The sequence below is a fragment of the Anopheles coluzzii genome, chromosome 3, assembly GCF_943734685.1.
Source record: "Anopheles coluzzii chromosome 3, AcolN3, whole genome shotgun sequence".
NCBI classification, from domain to species: domain Eukaryota; kingdom Metazoa; phylum Arthropoda; class Insecta; order Diptera; family Culicidae; genus Anopheles; species Anopheles coluzzii.
Window position 1 is genome coordinate 948,987 of NC_064671.1, and position 20,091 is coordinate 969,077.

General features: G+C 46.4%; 1 protein-coding gene across 6 annotated transcripts in view; it reads right to left on the minus strand.

Moving 5' to 3' along the window:
- Window positions 1-20,091, minus strand: part of LOC120956826 (protein madd-4) — a 118,789-nt gene that overhangs the window by 21,502 nt on the left and 77,196 nt on the right. For all 6 annotated transcript variants that reach the window (XM_040378583.2, XM_040378582.2, XM_040378581.2 and 3 more), the window contains exons 4-7: window positions 7,610-7,732; window positions 6,967-7,119; window positions 6,702-6,829; window positions 3,677-3,848 (exon numbers count right to left, since the gene is read on the minus strand). In XM_040378583.2, the coding sequence (XP_040234517.2) occupies window positions 3,677-3,848; window positions 6,702-6,829; window positions 6,967-7,119; window positions 7,610-7,732 (576 nt within the window). The remainder of the gene's footprint in view (window positions 1-3,676; window positions 3,849-6,701; window positions 6,830-6,966; window positions 7,120-7,609; window positions 7,733-20,091) is intronic.

A 20,091-nucleotide genomic window follows, 5' to 3' on the forward strand; every position in this document is an offset into this window, starting at 1 on the left:
TTTCGCTTCGGTTTTGGCGGCAGTTGTAAGGACGATAAGCGGCGCTGATGCTAGCACCATTGCTCATTTCGACAAAATTGATGATAATATTGATAGAGCAGAAAACATCCTTACAAAGCATGAACCACACCTTGGTTGGGGTGTTTAGTACGCAAAGCGTACGCTGCTTTCAAAGCTCCAAAAACTTCAACCAAAGATTCACCGTGTATTTCCACGAGACTCGCCCTTTGCTAGAACTATTTGCGCCCGGGAGCGTAATAAATTATTGCCAAATTTAATTTCACCCCAATTATCATCCAATTTCGGCTGAGGCATTCGTGATGGTTTCGGGCTGGTTATGTCTTCCTGATGGCTTTTGCTACGCTTCTGGGGGGAAACAAACGGAAAGCTAGACAGTACAGTGCTGCTTCAATTCGGGGCATCCGTTCACCTATCTTACGACGCAAAAGATAGCAAAGATTCCTGCACCCGATGTGAACCGGAGAATAGTTCGGGTTGGGGTTTTTATGGAGAATCTTGGAAGCTGGAGCGGGGGTAAAGTAGCTATTACGAAGCGTTTCATCTATTTCTGCTTTCGGAGGTTCGGGGCTCGAGGGCTCATCCCTTAGCGTTGATCTCATCAACGTATGGGTTTATCTACGCTTTAGCAAAATTATTATCACCTTGGTGAGCCAACCATGTTAGCGTGTGTATGTGTGAGTATGGGAAGGCTTGATTTTCCCTTTTGCTGTTCGGTGCTTGAGCTCAACCATTCGCTTGTAAAAGAGCACACTAAATGCCCCCAGAAGGTTGCGTAGAGGATGCCCCGGGAGCTAACAGAATGGACCATTGTGCTTGTGCTTTAGTAACAGAATCATCCTCTGTGCCAAAGAACAAATAGGGAAGGCGGGGCTGAGTTTCGACCTTGGGTCAAATAAACTATGAAGAAAAGTGGTGTTTGTGTGCGTGGTCCAAGCATGTACTATCCTGTTTTCCATTTCCTTCAGGGCTATCCCTGCGTTTTGATGCTGCTTAACAGTCCAAGCGATTGACGATTTGTACCAGCTAAATAAGGGCTGTGGAGGGAGTGAAGATCTGCACCCAAAACCACAGTCTAATCCGTGTAGCAAAAGCTGGTGCAAAGAAGCGGATGCTCGTGATTGTAGCACACAGCGGGTGGTAGAGCAGTGAGCCACACAGGAAAAAGGTTCCATGTAGTGGGTGCCATTCAAAAAATAAAAAAAATAAAGCGAAGCAAAACTCTTGTAACATATTCAGTGCCGTAAAGCTGCGTCCATATTTTATGGCCCTTGCTTATTTGCATCATACATTCTACCCCCGAAGAGCCACGCCGCTTCGAACGAGCATCGACAGAAACGGATGGGGGAAAAAGGCCAACTAAACGCGTCAAATGCATACGGCCGGCGTAGTTGGGCAAAGAGTTTTACATCGAGTTTTGTGGTCTCTGCTCTGTTCCATATGCAAGCAGTCCGGTTTATGGCTAGCGCAGTGATGAACATAGTCAAAGTAAGGGCCGGGAAAAAAAACACGAAAAGAAGGTTTTGTTATTGCTTGACGGATGTTGTGGTTTTATTAAAAAGCAACTACACGCAACCGATTCTCGTGCGTTTATGGCGAGAGAAAGCTTTGCTGTTGGGATTGATGAAGCTTATCTGATTTTTCCGCCAAAAGCTTTTGTTCGTGTTTGTGCGATGGAAAGTATTTTAGCAGTCAGAGTAAAACTTTTATTTTTCGATGGAATTTTTAAAAAGTATGTGCATAATCAGTGTTGAGGCAAAAACAAATCTCTTTATACACAGAAATGTAAATGACACTAAGTAATTTCTCGAATCAATTAATTAATGGCCTATTTTTAGCTCGCTCTAGTGCCCGCCAGGCCCTTTATCTTCCGAGCTAGAGTCAATTAACGCCTTGCTACATTTCACAAAAGTGCATCGGGTAGAGTGGAAATAAATGAAAGCTTTGCACCTCACCTCATCACACACACACACACACAAACTCTCAACGACTTGACGCAGTGAGCCATTTAGAATTCTGTCCATTCCAATTTGGTGTAATTGGGTCATGAACCAACGACTACATGGGTTTGGCTTTTACACTTCGGATTCTCGCTCGGCTGTTACCGTCTTGCAGTGGAAAGCGGATTGTTGCCACCAGCCACAATAGTTGTCCCCGCCAGCTCATCGCTTTCCACCCAAAAAAAGGGGGGGGGGAAAGAACGATCCGAAAAGAAGACGAGTAGCCAGTGCTGCTGATAAGTGCCATGTGTCTCACAGCTTTGCAACGGAAGAATAGCCGGTTTGCTGGTGTTTTTGTGTAAGGACAGACGACGCCTAAAGTTATACCATTGCTTGCTACACGACGTGCGCACATACACAGCGAGGAGGGGGTATTAGAAAAAGCGAAACGTTTTGCACATACTGTCGTCACCTTGACTCGGTTGGTCGGTTTCATGCTGCGGTTACCTCAGGGAAAAACTATCACTCTGCCCCAGGAGGGATGGATGGGAGACAGCAAGCTTTCCACGCCAGCAACGTATCGAATAAAAGACCCTTTGCCCGGTGCTCGATTCACAGTCGATATTCGATGGAAAACCACACTCCACCCCGTGAGAATGGTGTCGAATGGAACGCTTTTCCATTTTCGGTTTGCACACACAGATACACACACGCATCGTCACATCGTCGGGGTGTAGGCATTGAGACGGGGGTTTCGGTGATTGCAGACGTATTGGGGTGTCGTCTTTTGGCTTTCATGTGGTGCGCCAGGGCACGAATAGGCCATCACCTATAGCCTCAATGCCGGCAATATGTTTCGCCGGAAGCCTTTTGTTGCCGGAAGCCTTTTGTTGCAAAGGTGACCCGACACCAAGTGTCATCATCATCACCATCATCATCATTATGATCGTCGTCTACGTGATCATGTAAATCAAACATTTCATCTAGATGGGCCGGCAATTACGCGGGGAAAAGTCTTGATGGCGTATGTCTTAGGCGTGGACCACAACAATCGGCTTCGATGGGGCACCTTCTTCTTGCTGTAACATGAGCGGGACAGTTTCGTGCATTAATCGAAAAACTTTGCACCATGACAGAACCACTTGACAAAGCAGCACACCCGGGAGCAGTGAAAGGAATGGGAGAGAAAGAGGAGAACTGGAAAGTTGTGGCTTTATTCGTCGCATTGAAAGCTCGTGCCTGGCCTGCAACACAATGTATGCAACACAATACCGAACCAACGGGCGTGGAAATTATTGACCGTAGCAGCTCGATACGGCCGTGTTGGGACGGAGTGCTGCAAGGCCTTCAGCTGGGCGACGATCCTGGTCTGAGTGTGCTCGCTGGGTAAAGTTTTGCCGCACAAAGCATGCACCAGCTTACATTTCTCCTTACACCTTGAAGTTGAGATTCATGAACCGAGAAGCAAAGCGATGGAATGGAACAACTTTTTGTGAGCCGAGAAACTGAAGCAACTGTTGTAAATCCGTCGCTTCGCTTTTTTGACTGCTTTACATTCTTTCTTACTTCGGGGAGAGCGAGACGAGACGATGGTCCAGGAGAGGGGTTGTCGTCCCACTTTCGTCCCAGCTCTGCTAGACCATGATCAGCGGGAATCCGATAAGGTGCGCACTGTGCAGGACACAAGCAGAGAAGCGAGAGGAGATCTTTGCATTTACCTGACACTTTCCCTGGATGCACATGTCGAGACTGCCCGGGCGACATCTGGTACCGTCCTGCACTCGATTGGAGAGCTGCACGATGACGCTCGGTTCGTCGTCACTGATGGGAAAGGAGTCGCCGGCACCGGCCGAATCCGGCATATCCTCCAGCAGGTGCTGAGGTCGGCCCCTGGAACGATTGAAGTGGCAAAGAAAAGGTTGTTAAAACAGGTTATATCTGGAACGTGTGAAGCGACACGGACTGGACTGGTGGAAAAAGGGGAACTGTGTCCACCCCGTTTTTCTCCCCTTTACAGTTTGTCCCCATTCGGTGCATTAGGCGGATTTGTCGGATTCACCGCCAACGCCAGCGGATCGGATTTATGATGGTCAGCAGTGTAAGCCACGTGCCAGGTGCTGGCCAGAGTGCTAGTGGGGAGCGTCTCCAGATAAAGTTTGGTCGAAACAAGCGAACACGCTCTATCACGATCGTAGCTCGGGGAGGGAAGATGGTTGTACGAGATTAAACAAGAGAAGCATAAAACTTGCATTTGCTGAAAGTAAATTCATTAGTTCGTCGTCACCGGTGCTGCAGAGCTGCACTTTAATGATGCTGCAGCAATAGACGACTCCGTCCTGCAGTTTGTCTCATTCGTTCCCGTTTTTTGTGCGCAAGATTGTAATTTGTAGCGGTGTGGTTTGAGCGATGGAGTAAAGATTGACCAAAGTTTGCCACCCAAGATCAACACGCTGATGGTCTTGTGTTCATTGAAATAAACAAAGTTTCATTGAGTTTGGGTAAGCGCAGTTGGGGTTGGGACTTCAACCGAGCTTTCGGGGGCTGGATGGGGGTGAGATTAAATTTATTTACATAGTTTAGACTCTTTGCCAAAGTAAAAGTAATCGTTGGTTTGCGCAAAGTCGTTACATGAAGTGGCAAGAGCTTAGCCGGTGCTTCTTTTACAAATGCATGCAGTTGAATGTCTTTCGAATGACGCTAGAGGTTTTAGGTGCATTTTTTTTAAATTTTGCTTACTTTTGACAGCCAGTTGTTGTAGTTTAAATACTGCTTACATTTCAAGCGTATTTAACGATAATGAAATGCTTAAAGAAATGCGAAAGGGTGACACAATATTTTAAATATTATATTTTCTGTCTTTAAACTAGCTCAATGCAAGGACATAAATGTTATCAAATCATATTTCTCTTTTCATAAGGCTACTTTTTAGCATCATACTCGAACATCTTTCTTGAACACCAAAATTTTCCTCATTCTCCATCAAGAATTCAAGCATTTCCAGCCTGCAGGTGGAAGAACATCGGCGTACTTTCCCAAATACCTCCGTGCTGCTGCTATGATCCATCGACTTAATCGACGCTCCACCACCCAGCATCCCCACACCTTCACATGCATCGAATGCACGCGTGAATAGCTGGTTGAGACGCTGCCTACACAGCATCCTCAGAGACAGCGGGAGAGATTTGCAGCCAGCGGGTGATATATCATTGCCTCTGGAGCGTCTCGGCAAGATAAGAAGGTAGCGAACCCGGCCACATTCCACCGGAGGAGTGTCTTTGATCGAAGCGAGTAAGTTCGAAAAGTTTCCCTCCCGTTTTTCGGGAACCTTGGGCAACCTTGTGAGCACCCGTAGCGTCGCTGGCCGTTTCGCGCGTGAACCTTCTTTCAGCCTCGCTAAACCGAGGCTTAAATCATTCCTCCGCATGCTGGATGGAACTTTTTACCGGGAAAGTTCATGATGAATGTCGCTGACGCGGTGGAGCGCGAGCGGAGTGAGCGGAGTGGCAAGCTATCGCTAGCAAGAAATTGAATGTTCTACGCCGTATTCCCGGAAGGATCGATGCTCTTTTATCGGCCAGTTATCGATAGATTCGATGGGATGGTGGAGTGGAGCTAGGTACGGGATCCTAACCCCAATGCCGAGCTCCAGAAATCCGGGAAACGGGTATGCGCTATTTTTAGCCGAGCGAAAAGCCAAGAACCAACCGAAAAAGGTACGAACATTTGCTTTTAGTGAAGGAGGCAGCCGTACCGGGGGAAGAATAATTGATTTCTGCCAGATGACTGCACGTCGGGATATCGTTTGCCCTGGGTCGGCTCAAAGGATGATAAAAGTTAATTAGCAAGATTGAGTTTGATTGAATTAGGCGCGGAACGGACGGACGGGGAATTTCTTCTCGATCGCATGCGCGATCCAAGATGAAATGGTTCGTTTTAATCTTTCAAACAATTTGTTAATGTGCTGTGTCGGGATGAGTCAGGATCAGGATTTGTGCTTCTAAGGACGGCACAATCAGAATAAAGACGCTAAAAGATTGCCCGGAACACAGCGATAAGCATTAAAGCAGCATGCTCTAGCTTGGTCAACTTCATGTTTTACAAGCTGTGTAAATTTATAAACAATACTTTTATGAGCTCAACAACCTCTTCCGCATGCAGTCTCGGCATTGAAAATTACAGCGAATTAATTCATTTAATTCTTGCACGATTTCCTCGGTTTTAGGCTGGCACTTTCACGAGCGATAATAAAAAAGTTGCGTCTCGTCCGTGCTGCTCCGGTGCTGCCGGGAACCGTGAAGGCGCGTAAACTGTGACTGCCCCGGCACTGTTTGATACCCCAGTATTACAAGTTATGAGCAGACTGTTGAATTTCATCATCATCTCTTCCCAGAATCGCGCAGATCGTGCCGCTCCTTCCAGCATTCTAGCTGCAGCTACTGAGGCATGCACAGGTCGGTGTGCTTTTTATTTTGCTTTCGCAGCTTTTCCGTCACCCGTGCAAACAAGCGCACACACCGTAACTGAGACGTTACAATTCGTCGAAAAATTACGATCTTCCGGCGGGCCTCGGCGTGTAGTGGTGGCGTCGCCGTCTTTTTTTATATTTTCATCTATTGTGCGTTTTTGCTTCCAGAAACGCGGACAGGCGGACAAGGCTTAATATTTTTTCTTCTAGGAAAAGAGGCGAACGACCCAAAAGCTGTCCATGCGAGCGGCACGGGAGCTGAAAAATCGAGCACTTACCGGCAGGTGAGGGCGCACGGTTCCGAGTAGTCGTAGTGTGGGGTCCACTTCAGCAGCGCACCGTCGTACGGCACGTCATCGTACGCCGAGCATTGGTGGGCGCGGAAATCCTGCTGCTCCGGGCAGGGCTGCGCAGCGTGAAGAGTGGGGAGAGAGAGAGAGAGCGATAAAAGAAGATAAAAATGAAGATTTATGCTCAATTACAATTATGCACGCTTCGCCAGACCCGCCGGACGATGGATGGGTGTGGGAGTAGCGCTCCTACCTGCATGTTGCAGATTTTATACCGCACCGCGTCTCCTTTGCAGCCGTGGGGTGCGTGACACCGGCGCAGCTGGTACGCAACGCCACCGTCGCACGAACGCGAACAGGTTGACCATTCCGTCCACGATGACCAACCTTGAGCTTTGGCTCGTTTCTGGCAAAATAGATGGTGTAGAGAAAAGTATCGTAAATCGAGTGGAAATTCTTGCGATCAGCAGGGAAGTGGAAAATATCGGAGTGATTGAATTCAGTCTTAGTCAGCAGATCGATAAGGACGTCTCATGATGGAAATGTTGATTGATATTCCATTAAAGAAGAAGTTTACTTTTACTAGTTGTGGTGATAATGGAACAATATGCATGTGTGTTCTACACTTTAAATACGGAAAGGAAAGACAGCTCACAATCTGTTCCTGAATTAAAATCACAGCACCACTTTCCTGCGCTAGCTAAGAGACACAATCCAAGAAAAGTCCATAACCACCTCGTCGATGTTCAGATAATCGGAAAACTAAATCGACTGTACCAGCTTAAGGACTAATTGCATCTCGATGTGAGGTAAATTGGAGCCACCTTTCCGTACTCCGGAAGCATCTCGGTCTGCACGTGTTTTTTTCGGTTCACTTTTTCAAATCACATTCTTACCTGTACCTCCTCGTCGTCCTCATCCTCCAAATCTACGCCCGACGGTGACCAAGTGCTTAGGGTTTCATTCGAACCACCTCGGTTATCTTTGTGTGTTGCCTTGGCCAACGTTAGGATCAGACACTGGAAAGAGAGAAAAAAAGAGAACAAGAAATCCGTTATATCGTTAGTTGAAGTTGGCTAGGAACCGTGGCACAGTCGAAATGAGGAAAATCAACCTCAACTGTCGGTTGTTGCAATTGCAACACGGAGAAAAATAACAATAAACGGAAGCCGCCGAAGGAAGATGCAGGCGAGGTTCGGGTTGGAGTGGTTGATTGGAAAATAAACTAAATTAATTGATTTTTAAGCTGACAATAATCGAAAATCCTCCACAGCAACAGCAGCTGCAGAACGTCTGCTAGTGGCCGCCATGCCCGGGTGGCATTTGCCGTGGCTTGAGCGCTTAATTGACTTCTCATTGATGGGAGCTGTTAATTGAACGCCACCTGCCCGGCTGGCCGTGGAGGACTTCTCATTCGCTTGGCATTAATGTGACATTTCTTACTCGACACGGGTTGGCACGGGTACTTGATCTTGTTTTTGCTGCTGCTGCACGCCGGCGGAACGAAGCGGCGAATATAAAGATCGCGCAAAGACACAACGCGCCAAAGCAGCAAAGCCAATGCACTTTCCGGCTTGTTCGGTATTATTGATTCAATATGCACTTCGAGTCGTTGCACCGCACGATTGAGGTTTTGCCCGACTACGGTACGGTACCGCTTTCTTGGGGGCTTTTATGTGGAAGCTTTCAAAGGCAAGCAACAGTACCCGGGGAAGTGGCTTGTGCATGCAGCCCGTTCAAGCTAGTGGTGGCCATGCCATCGATAAGCCTCCTTGAGGCTGAAGCATCGAGATTGGCTCGAGTACGGTAGTGCAGTGGCGTGTGGAGTGTAGATGCAGCGAGCGAAATATCAATTATGTGAAAATGGAAGGCTCATGCATGCCGGTGGAGGTGTTAGAAACTTAGAAACGGTCATTCGATCGGTTCTGGCTAATTAAACAATTTCGTGTGCTGATGTAGATGGTGGGGAGGGGGCTAAGATAGCAGACAGCAAGACGAGCGCGTTAAGCTGCTTGTAATTGCATTACATTAGGCGTAGGTATAAATTGCAGTAATGGATGAATGTGGTATGTGACTGAACTAGATAGGCATAGAATCGAGGAAACTGTTTCCAATAGACTCAAAGGCATCTTAGTGAGACATGATTTGATTGAAATGCACTGGAAAGGAGGGATATTCGTCAGCAAATAAGCTTTGAAAATTACAATAATCAAATAATGTTCTACAGTTTGCATACTCTTAGACGTGTTCTATTTGTCTTGATACCGATACGAATACGCCAAAACCATACAACATTGATTTTAACAGAGACATACATTCTATAGACGATAAGAAATGTCTTGCTCATCTCATTGTGCAGTATCAACCACCCCATCGGAGCGGATCGAATCTCCCGATGGGCAAACAAATTGAAAAGTCTATTTGATATCGAAAGTATGTGGTTGTGCTCGTTTGGTATGCATCACTTTGCAGATCGTCATTCCCTCGGCGAGCAAACGCCATCAAGCCATTCCACAAAACCATCACCAAATCGAAACAATGACACGTGCAGAAAATCTACCGTAAGCATATTGAAAGAAGTGCATCCGATGGCATTGTTACCTTCCAGCGAGAATCAAGACAAGCGGTAAAACTTCTCTGCTTCACCATCGCGAAGGATAAGAGGAATACAACAACACAAGGTAAAAGAACATAAACAACTCGGTTCTTGCCGGTCGTGTTGGGGCAAGAGCTGCGTCGTTACGCTTCGAAGCTGATGGAAAGTGAAGGTCTCAGACGCAAGAGAATCATTTCATCGATCTGTGAGAGCTCTGTGTGTGTGTGGGCCAAGCTAAGCTTGGAGGAAGGCTGGTCGGAAAGGACGGAACCGAAGATACACAATTCAATTATGAGTCCAGTTTCGCTCCAATTGCATCGTTGGGACGTGCCTGGGTATAGGGAAAGCAAAAGTTAGTCCAAGAGTCCCCGATGATGAGGCGATGCCGCTCGGTATCTTGAAATCAATGCAAAAAAGGTAAGCTTGTGCATGCAGCATCACTCGGGGAGTATACGGAAAGCCTTTGCGCTGAAGTGGCTTTTTGTTCCGCTTCTTCCTCGGACCCTGCGGGGCTGACCTGCAGCTTTGAGAGTACACCTGGTGCTCTTGGCCGGGTGTGCTTGGGATGGCTTGGGCCGGGGCACTCCAATCGATTCCAGAACCAGAAAGCCACAGCGGGAGCAAAAGAGAAATAAAAGCTAACCTTTCCTTTTGCTGTGTGGTGCGATAGGACATGGAATGCTTTGATCCAGCACGCTCGATAAATGGCATTGGCACTTCCGTTTCGGTTGATGTGATTGATACACGTGACAGAGCAACATTCTCTTCTGTACGGCAGGTGTCGGTGGTGTTCGGGGAGGCGGGGAAGAAGTGCCCAGGTAGCGCACATGTTGTATCCTTTCCGAAGCAGTAAGGCAGGCTACGTTCGTTGCCAGCTGTTGAAGAATGCGGAACCCATCGCAAATGAGGAAAGCATTGGGCTCTCTTGTGTGAAGATACGCTTAGTGGTTATGCTGATAATACTCAGGAACCTATCGGAGTGTGTTGCTACCGGTGCCAATGATGATGATGATGATGATGATGCAAACAGAAGCATGGATGGAAGGGATGACAGTTAGTTTTCGGTTTAAAGTAGCATCTTCCACCATGAAGGGTTTGTGCTGTTCTCGCTGGAATGGCGGTGAAGCTCTACTAAGCTCTAGAGCCTATCCGTAACGATCGATGGATTGTGAAAATCCCTAAAAACGAATTATTCCCATACAACGACAAGCCTCGTCATCCTTGTGCGTCAGGTGAGGATGAAGAATACGTGAAAGCGTTCAATTGCTGGTACCATGATATCGATATCCTTTATCGAAACGGGGCTGACTGGAGGCTTGTATGCAAAGGCATCTGGGGGGTTTCGCCGAAAACGCTCCACCTGAATCCCGGATGAGCATTGTATTTGCTTGGGACGTAATTTTTGACGCCTCTTCTGTGTGGGCTTTCTGGTGGCATCCGGTCGGATAACTCGCTCTCGAAAGCCTTTGGGGCATGATTTATGATTTTGTAGCAAGTGCCAATGAATGGTGATGAGGTTTTTTTTTGCTTTCCTTCGCTGCTGCCACTGCTGCTCATCACGCCTGGGTTTGGAATGGCTACAGGGATGGCTCGTTTGAGTGACCATGGCACCGGTTGACGAAGATGGCGAAGCTGAGTGGCTATTGAATGGAGTTGTGTCGGTTTTCCATCATAACCAACAGCTTTTTTTTCTATTTTTCGTCCTGTCCTTCCATTCATTGCCGACTTTATCTGCGCGCTCGTTTAACCGTCACCCGTTTCGTATAGGCAAACCGTTGGAATGGACACTTTCAAGTGGGAACGGCTTAACCCGAACCAAGAATAACGTAACGCTCCGATCCATGGGCAGATAATTTTGATGACGCTCCCAAGCATCCCATCACGGTGACAGAGGGCGTGCACAAAAGCATTGAAACATGCCCAAACCAGACTTCAAACGTGTTGAGTTTCGAACTGAATAGGTCGATGATAGTTTCCCGCAGTACCAGTAGAGCTCTTCAGGGATGGGCTCTTCATTAGATAGTTGCCCTCAAATGCAGACACTCGGGTCGGTTTCATCGTTGATAGCGTACCGGGAAGGCTGTATCGTAACCATCCGCAAGGCATGCTTTACTTGCGTTTTAACACGCCCCAGTCAACAAGGGTCGGGAATTGTTTTCAAACCGGTAGAGTGATTGAGTTTTCATAACATTCTGATTGTAATTTGAATGGTGTGTTTGTTAATATTCTGTCAAAACGCCATCGCCAAGGTGGCGTTTGATGAGCACAACAATCGATAGGCTGAACCATTGCAACATTTTTTAATTACCCTAGAATAGTCAATAATTTTCAATATTATTTGAAAATGAATTTGTTTCTCAACATTATTTTGAAGTTTCTTTTTGCAGTCTAGTGCAATGGAACGGAGTAATCTGGTTCAGCAGGATAGTTAATCCAAGCTATTAAGCACACCTGAGGCGCTTCTAAGTTAGCCTACTTTAATAATCATAAACCACAGGCCGCTGGTACAATTAATATTGAATAGATTGAATTGATTGCGGTGTAACTGCATCATTCATGTGAAAGTAATCCAACGAACTATGGAAACTGACCAATAAACTGAGAACTTGACAGTATGTTTTATATGTCATTTTTAGCGTATTAACAATCGTTGTTGTGTGAGACATTATCGACAACTTTTACGTTTATGTATGGCAATCATTTCCCGAAAATTAAATTGTCTGCGCTCAAACTTCGAAATTTCATAGGCAATTCAACATTCCACTTAAAACGCTGAGCATCAGCCTTATTCAGATTAATTCAGATATTCCATTTTCATGGACAAATCCAACCGGAACCGGAAGGAAATCTAGCTTATGTTTGGTCATGGGCTAGCCTTCCAGGTGTTGAGCGGTCTCACCCAGAGTAGCATTAGCACAAGCCACATTCGGACACAAACAACTCCACACTCATACACACATTATTATACCGTGTTTGCATCAGTATGCGAGATTGAAAATGTAAATATGGGTGCTGGGGAAATGATTCTCTGCTTGGATCGGTCGTGTCTCAAGTACCACGAGAGTATGTCAATTATATGGGATATCTAAGCTCGGTGCAGTGGTGGCAGAGAAACGGCTCTCACCGCTGTGGCCCCTGCCGAACGACTAGATGACTGCGAAAAGTGGTCATCGAGTTGATCCAGCAGCTTGGCACTTGGCAAACAGCGACGTCCAATCGGCAGTCGAACGATGGCGACCGTTCCATGCTCCCCGTCAGGTCGGGCAAACAGATCTATGGCACATTCACTTTACAAAAATAGCATTTACATAAAAGTGTTTGGATAAAGGGCACTCGAGCTGCAGGGCACGGGGTGGGGGGGAGGCCACCGGTTGTAGGTATGCCACGATGCGGTTGTTTGAATCACTTTCACCTGCACCATCGGAGGGGTGGGCGAGCGGAGAGTGGGAGAATTGAAGGTTGAAAGGCGTGCAGCACCGGAACGACTCCGGAAGGCACTTCTAGCACCGTCTACCGTTGCAACGTTCCCCGCCCGGTACGGTCGGCCACATTCCGGCCACCCAGCACCGAACAGCCCCAAATGGATCGCTCGCTCTCTTATCGCAAAACCGGAGCCATTTTGCTGGCGGGATTTATTTCCCATTCATTTTCCGGCGTTCGAATTCCGGCACACTCGACCTCTCACAGTGCCAGTGCTACGCGCCGGCAGCGAGCGAGGCGCAAGGGCGAGGACATTTTTAAAATAGACTCTTCCGATCTGTCTTTTTCCCGCGCGTGCACTGTGGCATAAAAGCAACGGAAAAGCACTCGATAGTGCGGTTACTCCGGTGCAGTTCGATGGTCTTGGCCCTTTTCACAGGTGTGTACGTGAGTCCTTGGAAATAAGGAGGGAGACCGAGCACGGGGGATGCCACTTGGGGAAGCACTCGGGGAGCAAGATAAGTGAGTCGGTATTATGAACCATTCGCTTCTTCATATTTTTGCGAACGAACGAAGTGGAAGCATCCTTATCTTATCCGACGGTGCATTTACTTGGTCTCGTTGAATTGGCGTTGGGTTTTTTATTTTCATTATTATTTGTTGGCCCTGACCATCCGGCTGTGTGGTTGGGACAAATTTTTAATAGCGCCCAATTGAGTAGATCTTATCCCGTATTAGAAACTGGAATGATTTATAGCGTTTAACAAGGCGAACGATGAATAGGGGTTTGAATTTAAATGTCTTTTTTTGTATATCAATTACGAAACTTCGATCGATCGTTAAGCGCAATCAAATAATTCGCCTATCCAGTCGCTTATGCTTCGCCGATTACATACTGCTAGGCGCAATTTGTAACAAGCTGTTCAATTATTGTACATTTCGACGCTTGACTTGTCTGTTTTTCTCTCCATTCCACAAATCATTCCCCCATTGAAAACTAGCCGCCCAACTCGAAAGCCCCAAACACACAAATTGGTTACCGAGTTCATCACACCCTACGCTCAGCGCTTTAGTAAGCCAGTAAATTAATTACTTTCCCCCTTTTGTGGCATCAATTCGTACCAACCCTTACCAGTGCGGCATTGATTCACTAACGAAGGGCGTAGCTTATGGACACTCATTTTTCCTTCGCCTCGAAGCGGACCCATTTCCACTTCAACGCTGATTTGTTGGTCTTGATTGAGCCAATCGTAACGGGGAGCAATATATTTCTGTATCGTGTTTTTTATGCTTCATTTTTTTCCTCCGTTTTCTGGTCCGCCCGATGTATCGGAATCAGTTGCACCGATCGGTAGACGTGATAGTGCAATTATTCCAGCAGGCTAGTCTCGTGGAATGTGTAACATTTGCCAACAACACGCAGCATGGGTGAGGATGGTATGTTTGTTTTACATTTTGTATCGTTACAGTACAACGTTCCAAAAATATCTGGACCCACCGCCCAACAGGGTTTGGGTGGGAAATGGTGGAGAAAAAAACGATTCTCATTCAAATGTTGCTTCGTGGAACTGCATGTGCGTCGTAATCTCTTCACCCATTCGCAACCCAGCGATTCATTTCGCATTCGTTTTCATTCGTCCCACGCCGGCTCGTTCCCATGATTACAACATTACCACCTGCTCAGCTCGGGACCGGTGGGGGCGGCGAGGAAAAACATTGCATATAAAGTTGTTTGTGAATTTTGCACTTTGTTGTGAATCATTTTACTGTCACTGCCTTGAAGCAAGCGCTCTCGTCGCACGGTTCTTTAGGAGAGCCCGTGTGAGTGACGGGATTGAACTTCGTTTTGCATGTCACACGTGCCACCGGGACCGCTCAATCCTTCACCGTGTCCCGTCCGTCTGTCCCACATGTTGCCCATTCCAGTGACTCGAACGCCTCGCACCGGCACGAGATGCATTATTCTGTTTTTATTATATTTTCCACTTTGAGTAGTAAAATTCATGAATATGATTAAGCATAAAACTCTGCAGCGGCCCAGCATACCGTGAGCGGGGGAAGGGCTGCGATGGTTTACGACGACGATGCAATTTTTCGTTCTCGAGCTTCGAGGAGATACGTCGCCCGGGGCGCAAAAAAAAGTGCTCGAGAACAGTTTTGTTTTACGGTGGCCGATGAACGATGACGATGAAAAGTTCGTTTCGTAACGAGAAGTGAGTTTTGCCACCCGGTTGTTTTCCCAAGTGTTTATTTCGAGCGCTTTTGTCGTGCGAAGGGAGCCAACGCTGAGACAGAACATTCCCCGGGCACAACAAAACTGGAAAGTAACTACACAAGTTAGATTACGTTGGGAAAAAGTGAAAGTTTCCCAGTGGCACGTGCGTGCACGGTTTCGTTTGTTTCATAAATGTCAAGTAATTTAAATTGCAGTTTTAAAGCGGTAGAAGTGCCGCTGCACACAGTGGGATAAGTACAATCGTCTTCAGTTCAGTCGGGATTTCGGGAAGGTTAATAAAGTGGAAAAGTTTGAGTTGCTTGAGCGGTGAATTTTGTGTAAGTGATTTTCATTGCTTGAGAGGAAAGTATTGCAGAGGTATAATAAGTTCAAGAAAATAGTCATGTAATCGGTGTTACGGTGTAAAGTAAACTTAAGTTGATTATATTAATTGATTCTGCAAACAAAAAGGCTTAAAATCATTAACATGTGTGTTTATAACGTAAACGATTCCTCAAATTTTACGCAGCATGGGTTTCCTTTAATTGTTGCGTTTTTCCCGAAATAGTTAAATACATGCTGTACAGTTCAGAGTAATAAAAACAAGCAACATTTCTGTAGCAATTAAACGCAACAAGCGTACCCGTTGTTGATATCGGTCTAAAGCGATTAAAATTTCCTTCCTTCCAGTCGCTCGACTCAACATGTTGCCGTTACCATTACCAACCATTCACTCTCTTCAACCCAATTCGCCACATTCAATGCACAAACGATGCTGTAATGTAATTATAAATATCGAGCTTTTCATCAACAGCTTCATTTCTGTGGCTCCACATCAAACGAAACCGGGCAGCAGGGAAAGCGTGTGGCCCCGAGTGCGGGATGAAATATTCCATTCATCCTTTTTCCGCCGGATACTTTTCACACATACACGCAGGTACATACACTCCCTGAGGAGATATGTGCTGCTGTGTTGGCTGTGTGGGTGTGCGATGCTTGGAGGGGAGTTTTACTTTCCACCAACAACTCGTCCGTATTTATGTGTTTTTCGTTCGTACTGGATTATCCAACCATAGTATTCCGTCGGTAGGCCACACCGCTCGGAGTTTTCCTTGTTTTGGTTTCATCTGGCGCGTTTTCCCTTTTTTCCTCGGGGTTGGAAAAATCCCCGGAGGCTTTCAGCTCGTTCAGCTTTATCTCGTTTAAATACGCAATCTTTAAACATGGTACACAAACACACACTCACGTGTGGTCATACACACACAAACACTGGGTGGTAGCATTAGGAGTTTCGGGAAAACACAGCCCCGACTTCCCGTTTGCCACCCGCCCAGCAAGGGATGGAGGTAATGAATATTTTATCAATTATTAAAAGTTAGCATGATTTTATTAGCCACATTGGTTTGAATATTTAATTTTCGTTTTGGTAGCGCCCGGCCACTGCCCGGGAGCAATGCCTTTCGGTCAGGTTTGCAGATGCGGGAAAAATGAGCCCAAAGTTTACCATCCTAATCCAATTTCCCCTTGCGCTGGACGTGGCGCAGAAGTGAAAGTTCGTGTCCAAGCTGCTCACTCTTTCTCTTACCAAAGAGGTTTTCCTTGGGATCCTGTTCACTTTCCTCATCCCCGGTGTTTTTTTCTTCTGTTACGCCCCGGATGTGTGGCCGTGTTCCCGACTGATCGGTTCCCTCCCGGATGTCTGTTCACGTTCCGCGTAGGTTCCGTCCCGCAGTGACCGGCGGGGGGAGGTTGACATTTACGCAAGGCCACTTTGCGCTCAAATCGACCTTCGCCAAAGGGTGTGCAAACAATGTTTTCAAACAACATAGGGTCATTTTAATCAGTTTAAATGTGACCAAACAGCCTACCACGGGGAAACAGGGAAAACGGAACTGCCAAACGGACGACCCCGTTGTAGCAGGCGACACCCGTGACGCCGAAGCAGATGTGAATTTTTGTAGATTGGATGTTATGCAAATTGTCGACCCTTTCTTATGTGGGCTTTTTTACGCTCGTGTGGCAAAGATGGAGCTTTTTGTGGGTGTGTGGGGTGTGTGAGACTGTGCGTAGTATGTAAAGAAACAGTGCCAAACGCGTGCGTGCCATGCGAAGTGCTAATGGTTTACAGCGAGCCTCTTCGCATTGGTTTTTGGCTTCATTCCGGGTGTACAAGATGTGGAGCGTGTTAACAGCGAAAGGATCGTGCTGTTTTGGGGGTGTTGAGTGCCATCAAAGGAAGGGGGTGCCAAACGGGCATGTAATTCGTGCGATAATTTGCCACATGATTCGCTTTTATGTCAATGTACTTCCATTTACAGACATTAAGATTGCTGTCTTAATGGCCTTTTAGGGGAGCGACATAACTCTAGAAAATGGCTTAGAACAAACAGATCGATCAGGATGTAAAATATTGGCTCGATTTATTGAAAAAAGTGAAAAACAATAACATAACAAATAAGAGTATATAATAGAAAGTGAAGTGCAAATAACAAGTGATTGATGATCATACCTAAGCAACACAGTTTTAGTGTTTTGCCACATTGCTAATCTAATTAGGAATATAATTTAGCACATCGCTTGAGATACGTTGACACCGTCGAGACAACATCAAACAACAAACACACACACACAACAAACACCAAATCAAACTATCAGCTCCTCACCGTGCGAATGTTCTCATACGGTCCCCAAAGCACTCGCCTTAATCCGATCCGAACCGTTTCGACGCTGACTTGCTTACAGTAGTAAATAATCAAATAAACCCTGTCAAAGGCTCTGGGCGAAGACTTCTCACACACACCCAACCCTACGACACCCTCGGAAATCCCAATGCACATCTCACTTTCGCTTCGCACGTGCATATTGATTTTAAATATTTGATAGAATTTTAAGAGCTTCGTGCTCGTGCGCTGATGTCACGGCACAAGGTGCATGGTGTGTTTTGGTAGAAAGAAAATAGTAAAATCTAGCCACTTGGAATCTTGGAAAACTAGAGCAAAGCGAGAAAAAAAATACAGATAGAACTGTACCCAATGGAAGGTGTGCTCTGCCTATGTGCTGCCAGCAGTGAACTACGGGTAATACGAGCTGCTGTTTGATTGTTGTCGTGTATCGTCCCCATCACCATTGCTTTGCGGGAGGGAAACCCCCTCCCACGGTACAATGACAAGCTCCAAGAGTGACTATTCGGAGTTGGTTCACTTATTTTTATCAACGCTCAAGGGTCTGGAACGTGGTGAGGAGGTCGAGAGACTCCCCAAATCCCTCGGAAAGCAAAAACAAAAAAAAAAAACAATACAGACAAAACCTGTCCGCTGTGCGGTGCAGAAGCATCGTCCCGGTTACCGCTTGGCTTGGTTGGGCTAAAGCGGGTAAAGTGTCAGCAGCAACCAGAGTGCGAGCCGTCTCTGCAGGCACCAGGGGCCAACGAGATTGGCTGGAATAAAAGTTAATACATTATGGAGACGATGCCATTCGGTGTTTGGGCCGTAGAAACTCTCGCCACGGATGGCACTCCAAGCCGAGGAAAGAACCGACCGAAAACGTAGCGGCGCAGGACACAGGAACCGAGCGAGCGCATGTTTTGGATGGATGAATCAGGACACATTCCAAAAGGGGAGGATTGGGAGAGGTGGTCGAAGGGACACGGAAAATAGTCGCGCCTGGACGGGAAGCGATGCGAAACATTCCCCATCTAATTGACTGACGGAGGCTGACAGTGTTTGTAAATTATTTATCAATCTTTTTCCCTCTGTGTGCACGGGTTTTGTACGCGGGCACGGGATTTGTTTCGGGGGGAGGAGAGGGGGTTGGACTGAATTGTTTGCCCACGGGAGTGGTGGGAATGGTTGCGGCAGTACTTTGTTGGTGTACTCGCTACCGCAGCACAGTAACATGCGAGGGAAAGCCAACCGTTACCGCTCGTTACTTTCGGTCGATTCAAACCAAAATGACGATGGGTTGACGATTACGGAACAAATGAGTGTGATCAGTGTGGGTCTTCCAGTGTTGCGGGCTCCTCGGTCTCTGCCGCTCCGTAGAAATTCATCTATTTGACGAACCTGACCGGTCTGCAACAACACAACAATCGGTTCGGGGGCTTCCATGTCGCTCGAAAAGTTCACATTACTGCTAATGAAGAACGACATGCGGCAGTTACTAGGTACTGGGGACTTAACAAACACACCCAGATACACACACACATGGAGGAACAAAAGAAACATAATGTACACAGATGTTTCGAGGAGCGATGGTTCGCTCGAGAGAAGGTACCGTCTGCAATTGGGCTTCGGCAAATGGTGGTGCATAATTTAGAACAACACTCCGTCCGCGTGAATGGTTCATTGTGGGGACGTTATATTTAGCATGGACAGCCTTGAAAATGTGTTATCCAAACGTTACACGACGCCATACTTCGATCGGGATGGGTTCGAAAGAAACGAATAAAAATAACGCGCTGCAATCAAGTGACATTGAGCTTTTTGCAGTAAAGTATGCAGTATATGTATATGCGACGATTCGGCAAACAAATATTTAGGAATATTAAACAAAATTTCTATCTTTTCGTTATCGAAATAAATATTTATGCATAAAAAACCAATCAAAGTGATAAAAATAAGTGCATGATCTTTTGTTTTTGAGCTTAGAAAAACTCATTCATTTATTGAAAAATTCATTAAGACTTTTTCGTATGATACAATGATTACAATATTCTCAAATATTGTGTAGGATTGCGCCCTACACTAGATAGTTAAAACTCGCGACTCGAGTTTTCTATGGGAGCAAAAATCAGCACAGTTACCATATTCACAGGAGAGCGCTAACAAGTGTCAAGCAAGAGCTACCCGCCAAGGACTCTATGCAAGATTTGCTAGCAAGGTGATATGAAGATGTAGAATAAAATTCAAGCTCCAAAATCTGTGCTGTTAACTAAATTCTGCATGTATTTCTTGGGGTACTTATTGTGGTACGTGCTGTGTTCTGGTAGCGATGTTTACATTTTTGGGTTTGTACGCTGGCTTAATTTCCCCTCTTTCCGTGGACATACAAATGTTTCCTAATTATTAGTCGAGACACCACCCTTTGAACCCATAATTTGCATAACTAACTACGTAGATGGCGCTATTGTGAAAAGGGGAGTAGTTGTG